The following is a 12,087-nucleotide window of genomic DNA, read 5'->3' as shown; positions in this document are numbered from 1 at the left end:
AAGCCCTATTCAAAAATATTATTTTATCCTTCCTGAAGAAGTTATTATGTAACTGGCAAAGATTAGAAATAGCCTGACATGACACACCAGAGCATGCTGTGCTCCAACCCAGCTAACGAAGCAGAGCACTTCAGGAGCCACTACAGGAAAGCCACACAAAGGAGGGAAACAAATCAATGGGAGCATTCTTCTGGAAGGGATTTGGAAATAAAAGATAACACAAAAGCAAGACAACAGACCACAAAAGCAAAATTTTTTTTTCATTTTTGCTAGAACAACATTTCGTTATGTGTTTCGGATCCAGGACACCGCACCTCAGGATGTCAACCACTGAGGGAGAGAAATAACAAGTGTATAAAGAAAACAGTGACAAAACCTAAATGGTGAAAAGGCAGGTTAAAGAGGGACACATCTGGGTACGTGAGGTATAGAATAGAAACACACCAAGAAGTGGAGACAGATTTTATTAATAGTCCAAAGAGATCTTAAGAATGAAATATTGAAGACAAGCACAATTCATTTTAACAGCCAGAAAAAATATGCAATTACTCCCATCTATTACATTAGGTCAGTAGTGATCCTCACTCTACTGGAAGATCCTATTAGTAAATAGCCAAGAGGTCATATATGATTTGTCTTGGCTGACATCAACACTAACAGCTTCAGTGTAAGGGACTTTAGAAGGACAAACCAGCCTAAATTGGTGATGCACTCTTTCTCCAACTAAGCAAGCATGAATAGCTCAGTGCTGCCAAGTGCCAGATGCTGGCCTGTATCCAGCAAAGCAGAAAAACAGGTGCATAATCACTTTGAAATAAGTTAAAATTTTTAATTCCTTCTTCCTGGAGAGTTGCTTTTTTTTTTTTTTTTTTTTTTACATTTCTATACCCCTGAATTACATGGTGCTGGCAAGGATTTACTTTTCACTTAAAAACCAAACTAAGAAAGAAAGAAAGAAAGTTTAAGAATACTATACAGCTCAGAAGAGCCAGCAAGAAGTCTCAAAACATTCTGGAAGAGTTAGAGCAGTTTCCTATTTCATTTCTCACAGCTTTTTTGACCTGGAGCACAGAACTGCATTGCACTGCAGTGCCCTTTAGGTGCATTGACAATGTGCATTAGGCCAGGGGATGCACAACAGGCAGTGGTGGAACAGAATCATTCAGCCAAAATTCAGTATTAGTGGTTTCAGAGAAAAACACACTTTCAAAGAAACATATGAACTTGTGTTATTGGAGCCCCAAGAGATACCCTTCTACCAGTGACCCTGTTTTCCACCTGTCGACAACTTCCATTCCTGGCAAGATGCCGCCCCTGGACGACACCCCCCTGAGTTCCAGCTTGCTTGCTTCCTCCACAGCAGTCAGCTTACCTTCTGAAGGATTTTCCACACTTTCTCATAAAAGCCAACAGGAACTCTGTTAATAGCACCATCCAGCCTCCTCCTGCGTAGCCACTGCCCTTTTCTGTCACCCCAGCTCATGTCCCCACTGGAGCCAGTTGGGGAAGTACTGGTGGGAGATGATGGAGTACTGCCCCTCTGTAACGACATTAAAGCTTTGGTTAGTTGCTTTCTACCACCCCAAGTGCCACTCCTGGCCAATACATTTCTGTTATCATGCTACCTCAGAACCAGGGAAAAAAAATACAGGCCTTGGTGTCATACAGGATGATGGGGTAGGCTTGATCCTTCATCCCCATCTCTCCCCTTTGAAACAGGTTCATTTCTCAAGTACTTCCACCATTTCTCAACAAAACAGGCAAGCACTTCTACATGGCATAACCAAGTGAACCTCACTGCTTGCTTTAATGCAACACCTGACTATTTTAACAAGCATGAGCTGCTTCTAGGGCAGTGTCACTGGTGTGCAAGGTGGGGAGATCCGCAGGTAGGTCTGATTCACTTGGACATGGGCCTCGGTGTTGTAAAAGTATCAAAGGGTTCATAAGTCTAGCAAAGAGACCCTCATGCAAAAGCTCCATTAAAGTAAGTAAATTAAAAATTGACTTAATGAAGCCACAAAATCATCATGCCTGCCTCTCTGTAAATATTAGTGTTGTCTCCTTTATTACCCTTGCTGCTCTATTATTTTACTCTATCAGGTCTGGACACTAGATTAGGCAGCAAGTCATTTTCAAAGTTGGGGCAATACCACCATATCGCTGTTGTGATCTCCACACACCCAGTCTTGCCCATTCCTTGCACTCCCAGAGACTCTGCTTTGCTGTGTTCTCCTTTCTTTTTGATACCTGTTACTTTCAGCCCAGGAAGGACTTCACTGAAAGTGCCATCTCAAATCCCCTTATCTCAAAGTAAGAAGCCACCTGAGCAATGTAATGGGGCAGGAGGAAAATTACTGCAAACTGCATGTTTGGAAAGCACAGGCTCATAGACTCTCCACAGCCAAGCTCTGCAAAAAAATCCCAGCAAACAGTCCATTTCCATTGCTGTTAGGGTCCATGAGGCACACGTGATGTTCCTTTGATGTTCCAATGCTTACTGTTCCTTTCCACTGCAAACTGACCATGACAGACAGAACTTTCTGCTCTGTAGATGTGTTTTTAGGGCATCTGGGAGGTGTGTCATTGACAGTAAGTCTGAAGATGCATATAGTGAGAGCTTATGAAGAGATACAGTTCTCTGTCTTGAAAGAAGAGATACCCATGCAACCGCTTTCTCAAAGCTATTCTGGGTTCCTCACTATCCAGAGGCTGTCCTCATTTATCAACACTGCATTACTTTTACATGCTGGAGAGACCTGTAACAATCCACTATCGAGTGGCTAAATCTGCTATAGTACTTTATCTGCTACAACTGCTTAAGCTTCAGAAAAAATAAGTGGATCTAAATGCGAGACTCAACTTCTATTAGGACATTACTAATGAGAACTTGTTCCCAATGGAGGAAAGACAAAGAGGGAGGGTTTGAAAAAAAGGTTTTAGGCAGGAGAAGACAGAGGAGGTATCTAGAGCCAAGACCCTTGCACAAAAACACAGGGTGAAGAGCAGGTGCAGAGCTACAGATGGTGTTTTACCGTGGAACCAAACATGCTGCTGGACGTGGAGTGCCCCTCATGAAAGAACTAGGAAACAAAACCAGACACCAAGGTCAGACAGCCAGGAGATCAGAACACAGACAAGGTTAGGTAACACAGTGGTGCAAAGACAAGAAATATGGAATAACCTCAGGTACTCAGGGAAAAACTGCAGCAACTCCTGACCTCTCACAGTGATGCACTTCAGCTGATAGCAGGGCAACTGCTGCTGATTCCCAGGGTCACCATGAGGCAGAGCCCACCATGCCAGGAGCCTGTTTGGCAGCCCATGCCATCCATGGAGCTCCCAGCATGGCCAGCACAAGCCACCAGATTAAGGTGCAAAAAAAAGCTTCCTGTGACACTGAGCTTCCTGCTTCCATTCCCCATTTGTTGCAATGTCACCAGCTCCTCTTTGCATGAGGTCACCTTGCTGGAGAGACAGCAGGCTGCCAACTGGATGGGCAGCACTAAACAAAAAGCTGCAAGGCGAATTTTTTGCTGAAATGTGGATGCAGCACCTCAGAGTTTAAGCACTTTTCTCTAACTGCCCCCTCTCCAAACCATGCCTTCACATTCAGTGTTAATGGTTCTGACTTAAGAAAGAGCAGCCACAAAAGAGGGAGCTGCATTTGCTCAACACTCCAGAGATGTTAGTACAAATACTTGAAATATTCCTTGTAACAACAAAGTATATCCTGCACTACCCCACCCACCCCCTGCCAAACTGACATTACATTAGCTGCTAGTCAATTATTCAGAGAATGCAGTGAGATGTGGCAGGAAGCAGCAGGAAAGGCCAATGGGGGTGGGGGGGTAAAAAAATAAACTTAGCCAACTCCTACTCTGTGCAAAACACCAAGTTTCCGCGGAACGTGAAAGCAACAAAGGAACTATGTTTCTAATGTCAAGAGGTCCAAGTGTTCCAGCTCAGGCCCACCTCAGTATTTCAAACAAAATAATGCTGCCATCTAGTGCCTTGTCCCTCCTCCTTTCTGGAAAGGCCCTGAATCCAGACACTCCTGTTTGACTGGGAGCTCTGCTCAGACTGACCTCCAAAGCCACCCCAGGGCCAGTGCAGCACAGTCAGCAGCACTCTCACAGCCTCCCCCTCACGCATGATGATGCTCTGGCAGTGTTTGGCACAGCTCAAACACAGCAGCCAGGTCTCACAAGAGACATCATGTGTTCCTCAGGGATCTCTGCTTCCCTGCCTTACCATGGCCCATGAAGAATCACTACCGATCTTTACTGCCACAAGCAAATGCTTCATGTTATAACCATGTAAAAATGCCACTCCTTTCTGATGGTTTATTCAATCTGTTTCATCAATCAAAGGAAAATATCAATTATTTCCTTACAAGAGGCTGCTCCAAGGCCCATCCAATCTGACCTTATACACTTCCAGGGACAGGACATCCACAACTTCACTGAGCAACCTGTTCCACTGCCTCTCCGCCTTCACCATAAAAAAGACTCCTTGTATCGAATCTAAATGCATCCTTTCAGTTTAAAATTGCTGCCCCTTATCCTGTCACTACAGGCCTTGGCAAAAAGTATCTCTTCATCTTTCCTTTAAGCTTCCTTTATATATTGCAAGGCTGCAGAGGTCTCTTGGAACATTCTCGCTCTAGTTTGAATAACTCATGAGGAAAAATAGAATCATTCTTACAAATGTATTTAATTTGACCACTACCTTTCTATTTATTTAAAGCAAAAGAAAATTCTAATAGACACACAAAATATAGAAATAAAACCTTTCATAAAAAAAAAAAAAACTATCAGTCACATTCATTCAGAGTATTTTGGTTGTTTTTTCTGTGATCTCTCCATATACTTAGTTGAAGTTAATTTAAAGTATTGAACTTGAATATATATGTATAAATTCTAGCAGTAATCATCCTCCATTCCTGAAGAAACAGAAGCAGAAGAAAACAAAACAAGCTTCCTTTTCCACATGTATCTTTTCCAGAAGGCATGTGGTCCAGTTTTGCAACTTGAGCCAAGTACAAGAACGAACACTGCATAAAATCTTCTCTTTGTACACCTGACTTTTCCTTAGCTAAACATGATAGAAGAGCTATTTTTACAGTGGACACCATGAATGCATTACAGTTTGTTCAAGTTCTTCTACATTCAGCATGTGAAACAAGACCAAAAGAGAAAGAACATTTTTGGAGGAAACATCCCTTAACTGCCTTCTATTTAGTAATCAGTTTTAAAATCAAAGCAACTTTGGAAATTTCTGTTATTTAGCAAGAATAAAATCTAACTTTACACAGTTCCAGAACAGCTGTATTTTCTGATGAGCATTGACAGAAAACCCTCACCTGCTTCATCTCACTCTTCAATTTAGTAATACCACTTCTTTCTGATTTGGTTGCTCCAGAATGCCCCATCTCATGAATAGAAATTGCAGGGCTGGATGAAGAGGAATCTACAGGTCGCACTAAAGAAGGAAATGAACATTTTTAACATTCTAGGGATAGAAAAATAGATGAAATTGTATCTAAAAGTTAAACACAAATCATTTCAGAAATGTCCAATGCTCTTGGTGACACCATCCTTTCACAGAATCGCATCAAGAATTCATACCTGACTGTATGAATTAAGGGGCCTAAATCCTTTCTTGGATATCAGAAACTGATTTTCTAAGACAGTGAGCAATTGTAAATTTAGTCAGAATTGCAATGAATCCAGGAGACAGCTGATGTGCCTGTCAGGAACATGTGGGCATCAAAGACATGCTTCTTGAAGGCAGGGTAGATATGAGTTTTAATGGCTTCTGTTCTAGTTCCATAAAAATTCTTCATTTTAACAGTTTGCTTTCATATTACTGAAAACCTGGTACAATCTTATTTCAGTGCAGGATAGCTTCCATTGTATGTGTTTTGTTTATTTCACAGCAGACATACACACATACTGGTTGCTCATGATTAATAAATTACCTATACCTTAATTTTACATGCAGAAAGAATAGATCCCCACTTATAAGACAATCTAACTTAACATATAAAAGTGAACAACTTACAGCTTCTTTCCACTCCAAACTCCTTCCCACTGAGAATATGATGTAGGAGACTTTTCATATCAAAGGGGCTTAGATTCATCAAGCTCTCTGAAGCTTCTTCACCTAGTTAAACAAAATAAAAACAAAACAAAATGACAAATGTCTCTGGGAAGACAACAAGCTATAAAGCCAGCTAAAGAAACCGTGAATGAAGTCCAATCACATTCAACTCTTTGGCTAGCCTTTCCTTTCTAAAAATATATATGTAGTCAAATTTCAAAAAAACCGTATTTCAAAACAACAAACACTCCATTGAAACAACACCATTTGAATTAATCTTTGTTATGTCATCGCTTATGCAAAATTTCACTGAAGCTCAGGATGAGAAAGCAGTCGATCCCTTATAGAGCAAGATCACTTGGAAAGATATTACAGCCATCTCCCAACAGGAGATGACACGAGGATCTAAATTCCAGAGACAGAGCTACTCTGTAAAGAATATCCTCTGATAATCTTTGAATAACTGGATGCTAGGGGGAGAGAAATCTTTCATTAAGTCAAAAAAAGTGATTTTCAAGATTTGTAACTGCACATATGATCTAAGAGGTTAATAAAAGAATTTAACACATATAACTGAGATGATTAACCACGAAGGGTGAAGGAGAAATGATACCCTAAGTACCCTTACAATAAAACTGGTTCCTACCTGAGCATTTCAGACTTCGTGCCAGCTCCGTGGCCATCACCTGGATTATCAGACCGATGCGGAGCCGGAGCATCTCCACAAACAGGCTGGGCTGTGACCGGACGTACATGGCCAAGTACATAATGATCTCCTGTAAGGACAAATCCATGAAGGCACCCATCGGAGTGGGTCTTCATGGCTCTGATGCAAGTCTCAGAGCAAACACTGGCACAGCACCAGGCACAGTCCAAGAAGCCTTTCTGCACAGGCTGCATACCTGTGTCAGGACTGCAATACTGATGTCTTGGCCACTGGCTTCGTAAATGAGATCTGTGAGCTCCTCAGGTGGCAGTGGGCTGCAAGAAGACAAAGGTCATAGGCAGCAGTGACTCAGCACAACCAGCTACTCAATTCTTGAACAAGCACTGGCATCAAATCACTCAGAAGAAAGGCACCTACAGTTCTACCTGAGTGGCTGCAAATGGTTTTATGGGCAAGGAGTGAGGTTCAAAAGAAGGTAAGAGCAGCAGAATGGTACCAGCAGGAAAATGAAGGGCAGCCTGTGCCTGAGGCAGAGCTCCAACTTACGTGGTAATGATTTTCTCACGGGGTTCTGGTGGCAGGCCCACTGTGAGCTGTTTGTGGTGTGACAGAAGGTCTGTGCATGCCTATCATAAGGGGACAAAAAACAGAAGACCTTTCTCTGAGTCATATGGAAGTGAATCAAATTATTTCAATTTCTTTAGCAATTTTTAAATGCATTTCTATTAATTGCCAGACATGACAATCCAGCAGAATGCTGCTAAATAGTTTCCAAAAGTCTCCTGAGGTCAACAGAGCTGAGTGTTTGCCCAGACTGAAAGTGGCCTGTTTCCCTGCTCAGTGAAATCAGCAGTATAATGATTAGATCAGAAACTCTAGTAGGGCTGGCAGATCAACAAAGGCTTTCATCCTTTATCATACGATAAACTTCTGTTCTTTATTTAAGACAACCATATTTTTAATCAATGAAAAGTTGGGCAGCATTAGTTAAAAAAAATCCTGTGTAGTAATATATTTCCTAAAACAAACACCCAACATCCTGCATCAGATTCCTGATACATTCTGAAATAGGTACTGTCCCCAGTACCACAGTGTTTACTCTTTTATATCGACCTCCTTTAGATGTGAGTGTTCAGTTTACCTATTTTAGTGTCCTGAATAAAAAAACATCACAGAACAGTGTTCCTCTGGTTTTGAAGAGTCTATTTTCACTCCCTTAAAATGGAAGAAACCAGATCATCCCTATTCTCCTCCTCTCCAATTCTTTGTCGACCTTCTAAAGTTATCATACATGGCTTGTGAGCATGTCTGTACTGCTCGTCCATGGCGTCTTGAGAAGGGAAGTTCTGTGCTTAATGAAGTACCATGCACAGTAACTATCACAAACTGCTCCCCACAGACAGGACTGTCACTAAGATAAGACATCCTAGATGTGACAGAGAGCCTTGAAAATGGCCAGGAAATACAGAAAGAGCTCTTCAGAAATATGCAGGGGATTACTAGAAAATTAAAGAAATCCTTTTAGAATACTAGAGAGGAAACCTTTTTATAATGATCAGAATCATACCTGTACTCTTAACAGTGGATTTTTCTTGTTACCACTTAATAGTCATGGATATTTAAATGGTTCCAAACATCCATTCACAAGGCAGACTGTCTACTCAAGGGATGGAAATGGGCAGAACATGTTTTTTGTCATCACAAGCACCCTGACATAGCAGTACTCAGAAAGTGTTCGTACCATCACAACAGCAATAGACAATTACCAGTGACAACTGCAGCTTTCAAAGCACACAGTTAAGCTTCTCCACTTAACAGAGATTAAATGAAACCTTCATAACTATTTACAGTGCGACATTCTCAGTCCATACCAGCATTAGCACAGTTTGCAGTAAAGACAAAAGATAAAGATGTATCAAGACTCTAGATCAGAAGAAGAATTATTATTTAATTAAAAATGCTGCACTATGTATGTTGTAAAATAAAACTAGAAGAAGGGCAAGCACAAACCCCAACAGAAAACTGGTAGTTTTATCTCTGTTTCCAGGCAGGAAGTTGAACCAGGATTATTTGTATTTCATACCTCAGCCAGGACTTCAACTCTCTTTTTGAGTATGCCAGAAATGTAACGGATTAAGCCCCACTCCTGATTGAGGCCTGCCTTTCTGTAGAGCTCATTGAGGAGGCAGTGAACAGTGACACCATACTGTCCATCCAGCTCTGTGTCCCAGTCAGCACCTCTGCCACAAAACAAACAGGAGGTAATTGTCATCAGGCAAGACGCTAAACTTTACCACACGGCTGGATTTTGACTACCTTGCTCACATTGGTGACGTTTGGTCCCATACCAAATGGGACATCTGTGCCTGCAGCACAGATTGATTACATGTGGACAAAATCCTCTTGATACCAGAAACTTTCACACTAATTTGAGCACTCTCTCAGCTGTGAGCCAGCGACTTGAAAAGAACAACCTGAAGGATTTCCCACTAGACTTTAAATTGAGCACCCATATGGACAGTTTGCTGGAGGAACACTCCATGTAGTACTTTTTCAGAGCAGAATTCAACAATATCTTAAGTACTGCTGAAAACTACACCCATTTTTCAGATGCTTCAGGGGAATTTTTTAACCTTTCTTCTTTCTCAGCTATTAACTAAACTTCCGTGTTGCTTATCCCATTACTGAAAAAAGCAAAGGAGATTTCTGTTCCTCTCCTGGTTTTGAAATTCACTGTGCTATGGCTTCTCTTTGGTAATGTTCTGAAGTGTCACAGAATGACTTTTCAACTCCTGCTGACAAGAATCCACCAGAGGTCCACCTGCCTCCCTTGGTGAAATTACTGGTGTTAGATGCAGTTAAACAACAAAACATATTTTTTATAGGATTTCCTTTACTCTTAAAGAGAGGAGGCTAAACATTTTCCTTGGGAAAGTAAGAAGATCAAAGAAGAGGTTCTCACAGGACACAGACTAAAATAAACAAAAATGCAGTCTTTGTAGCAGTAGTGAAGACCATCTGTGATTAACACATACTTGTCTTTGCACTAAAAGCTAACTCCTTGACAGGTTCCAGCAGTATTGTCCAGCATAGGAAAAAACCCCAAAAACCTCAATAAACACACTTCAGAAGATGATTCTGTTGTTTGTATTTGTATTTTGCTCCCATCAAACCAATTTAAATAGCAGGTGTTTACTAACCCCAGCAGGTGGGTCTAGACTGCTTCCAAGAATGTTTTTAAAAGTACCAAATTTTAGCCGGTTGTACACTTTAACATGCAAAGGGATTAGAGGAAAAATAGCCAACACTCATTAAAATTGCATTTTGGATTTAGTTTGAAAATGACAAGATAAATTTTCTCTCCACTTTCATTGTTGCGTATGAAAATCACACCAAATCTTTGTGAACTTTAAATGGAGTGCCACAAATAGAGCAGGGTGTGTTCTTATTCATGATAAGGATTTTTGCATCTAATTTGTGAGCCCTGGAGACTATTTGCAGCTGTGTGCCAATCAACTCTAAAATTTGCACAAGTCTTCTTGTGTATACAAATAATTCCTGCAGTCAAACTAACTGAAAAAATGCTTGTTAAAGCACATAATATTTCCACTGTCCCCTCAAAACACAACTTGAACAGTGGAAGAATAATCAAATAGCTGTGACCAAACTTAAAGATGCTGAAGTTTATACTAAGGCAACTTACTTGAGTATATGCAAGATATACAAGATATCTGCTTGATCATGGAGTGTTGGACATTCCTTTAGCTGATCAACGAGCTTCCTGCAATCCAAATCACCATGAGCATCTTTAGGTAAGCGCAAAACATTTTCAGAGTCCTGATAACAGAGATGGATGAAGAATCAAAGGATATGACCTTGAAAAAAGTAGATCTGTAACTTCCTGTAACTTCAAACTTCCCATTAAAAACACAGAGTTCCAACAAAGTTCTGCACTTGAAATACAGACACATCACTTAGTTCTTGCCAGGATACTGCAGGCACAGAAAGGAAGGAGACTAGTCCCAAGAAACACAACCCCCAGAATGGAGCCTTGTATCTACTTTTAACAAAACAAAGAAATTGAATTATCTGCAGGCTTTTCCTGTCATCTTATGTTACTTGTAAAGAGAAAAGCAGAGAGATACTATCCTTTTTTTTGTTGAAATAATTTAGAGCTTTTTGAGTTCCATCTCTAACCTGTACATAAGTGGCACTTTATGAATGCAAATATTGCCATTATATATTTTCCAAGCTTATGAAAGTAAAATAATTAATCAGATGATGTAATCCTATGGTGAATTCTTGGATGAAAAGAAGTTTTGTTTAACAAGATGTTTAGCAGTTTATATAATCCTAAAATCCCATTTCCACAAACAGAGCCTTGTGCAGAGCAGACTCCTTCAGGAGGCTCGATATAAACTCCTTTAGCCACTCTCAGCAGCTGGTCACATATACCAAGACAAAACAAGTGCCCAGCAAAACTCCATCTTTATACCTTGAGATGGGATTTGGCTGGTGCCTTAAGGACATTCACACATTCCCTCTTGCCCAGATGTTACTATAAATAGCAATTCTTGGAAAACATCTCCAAAGGCTGTGAACATCCTGTGCTTCCCCTTGTGTTCAGCTGGAACTTAAGATGATGACTTTACTTTTGGCTTTTAAAAATAAAGCAACTTTTATGTTCTTTTCTGTTTTGCACATGCAATTAAAAACTTTCCACTTGTTAGTGTCTATTTGAGTAAAAAACCTTCATCCAGCCAAAAAAATGATTTCCAAAACAAGGGAGTGCCTTGGACAAAATGGCTTGTCTGTGAAGAAAAATGAGACCTGGCATAGGGTTTGAAACAAAACACGAGGAAAGGCTACAAGCATTGCATCCTAAAACCACAAACAGCATAAAAATTCCCACACCTTACCTTTGTCTGAAAGAAACGAGGATTATCAACAAGATTCAGAGACTTTCGGTGTGTGTTCAAAACTTTAGTGGGAAGAGACATAGACATGGCTGGAAAGCAAATTCACCAGAACAGAAAGAAAAAAAAGTCTGTTACAGTAACATGATAATTAAAAATACCTCCATGAGGCAGCCTGACTAGGTAAAAACAACAGAAATACCTCCAAGAGTCAAAATACAGAGGCAGGCTTCTGAGATGGCTGTGCATGGAACTCTGAGACAAGCTCATGTTCTGAGCCTTATCTCCTGGCAGGTTTGCTCTGAGAGTTTTTGAGATCAGCATGTCAAATGCTCAACTGATAACTCTTATTTGGCCCATGATTCCAAAATCCTGCAGCCCAGTGACCTGACCCTGCCA

The 12,087-nt window shown here is 40.7% G+C and overlaps 1 protein-coding gene across 1 annotated transcript in view; it reads right to left on the bottom strand.

Annotated features, from left to right (window-relative positions):
- Window positions 1-12,087, bottom strand: part of PHKA2 (phosphorylase kinase regulatory subunit alpha 2) — a 45,706-nt gene that overhangs the window by 7,196 nt on the left and 26,423 nt on the right. Inside the window, exons 20-28 of the mRNA XM_083854872.1 lie at window positions 11,692-11,780; window positions 10,476-10,609; window positions 8,856-9,012; window positions 7,319-7,398; window positions 7,008-7,086; window positions 6,752-6,881; window positions 6,067-6,168; window positions 5,366-5,484; window positions 1,373-1,540 (exon numbers count right to left, since the gene is read on the bottom strand). Coding sequence (XP_083710998.1) covers window positions 1,373-1,540; window positions 5,366-5,484; window positions 6,067-6,168; window positions 6,752-6,881; window positions 7,008-7,086; window positions 7,319-7,398; window positions 8,856-9,012; window positions 10,476-10,609; window positions 11,692-11,780 — 1,058 coding nt within the window. The remainder of the gene's footprint in view (window positions 1-1,372; window positions 1,541-5,365; window positions 5,485-6,066; window positions 6,169-6,751; window positions 6,882-7,007; window positions 7,087-7,318; window positions 7,399-8,855; window positions 9,013-10,475; window positions 10,610-11,691; window positions 11,781-12,087) is intronic.

The sequence above is a fragment of the Zosterops lateralis genome (assembly GCF_965231275.1).
Source record: "Zosterops lateralis genome assembly, chromosome: 2".
Classification (NCBI taxonomy): domain Eukaryota; kingdom Metazoa; phylum Chordata; class Aves; order Passeriformes; family Zosteropidae; genus Zosterops; species Zosterops lateralis.
This window is presented reverse-complemented; position numbering and strand designations above follow the sequence as displayed.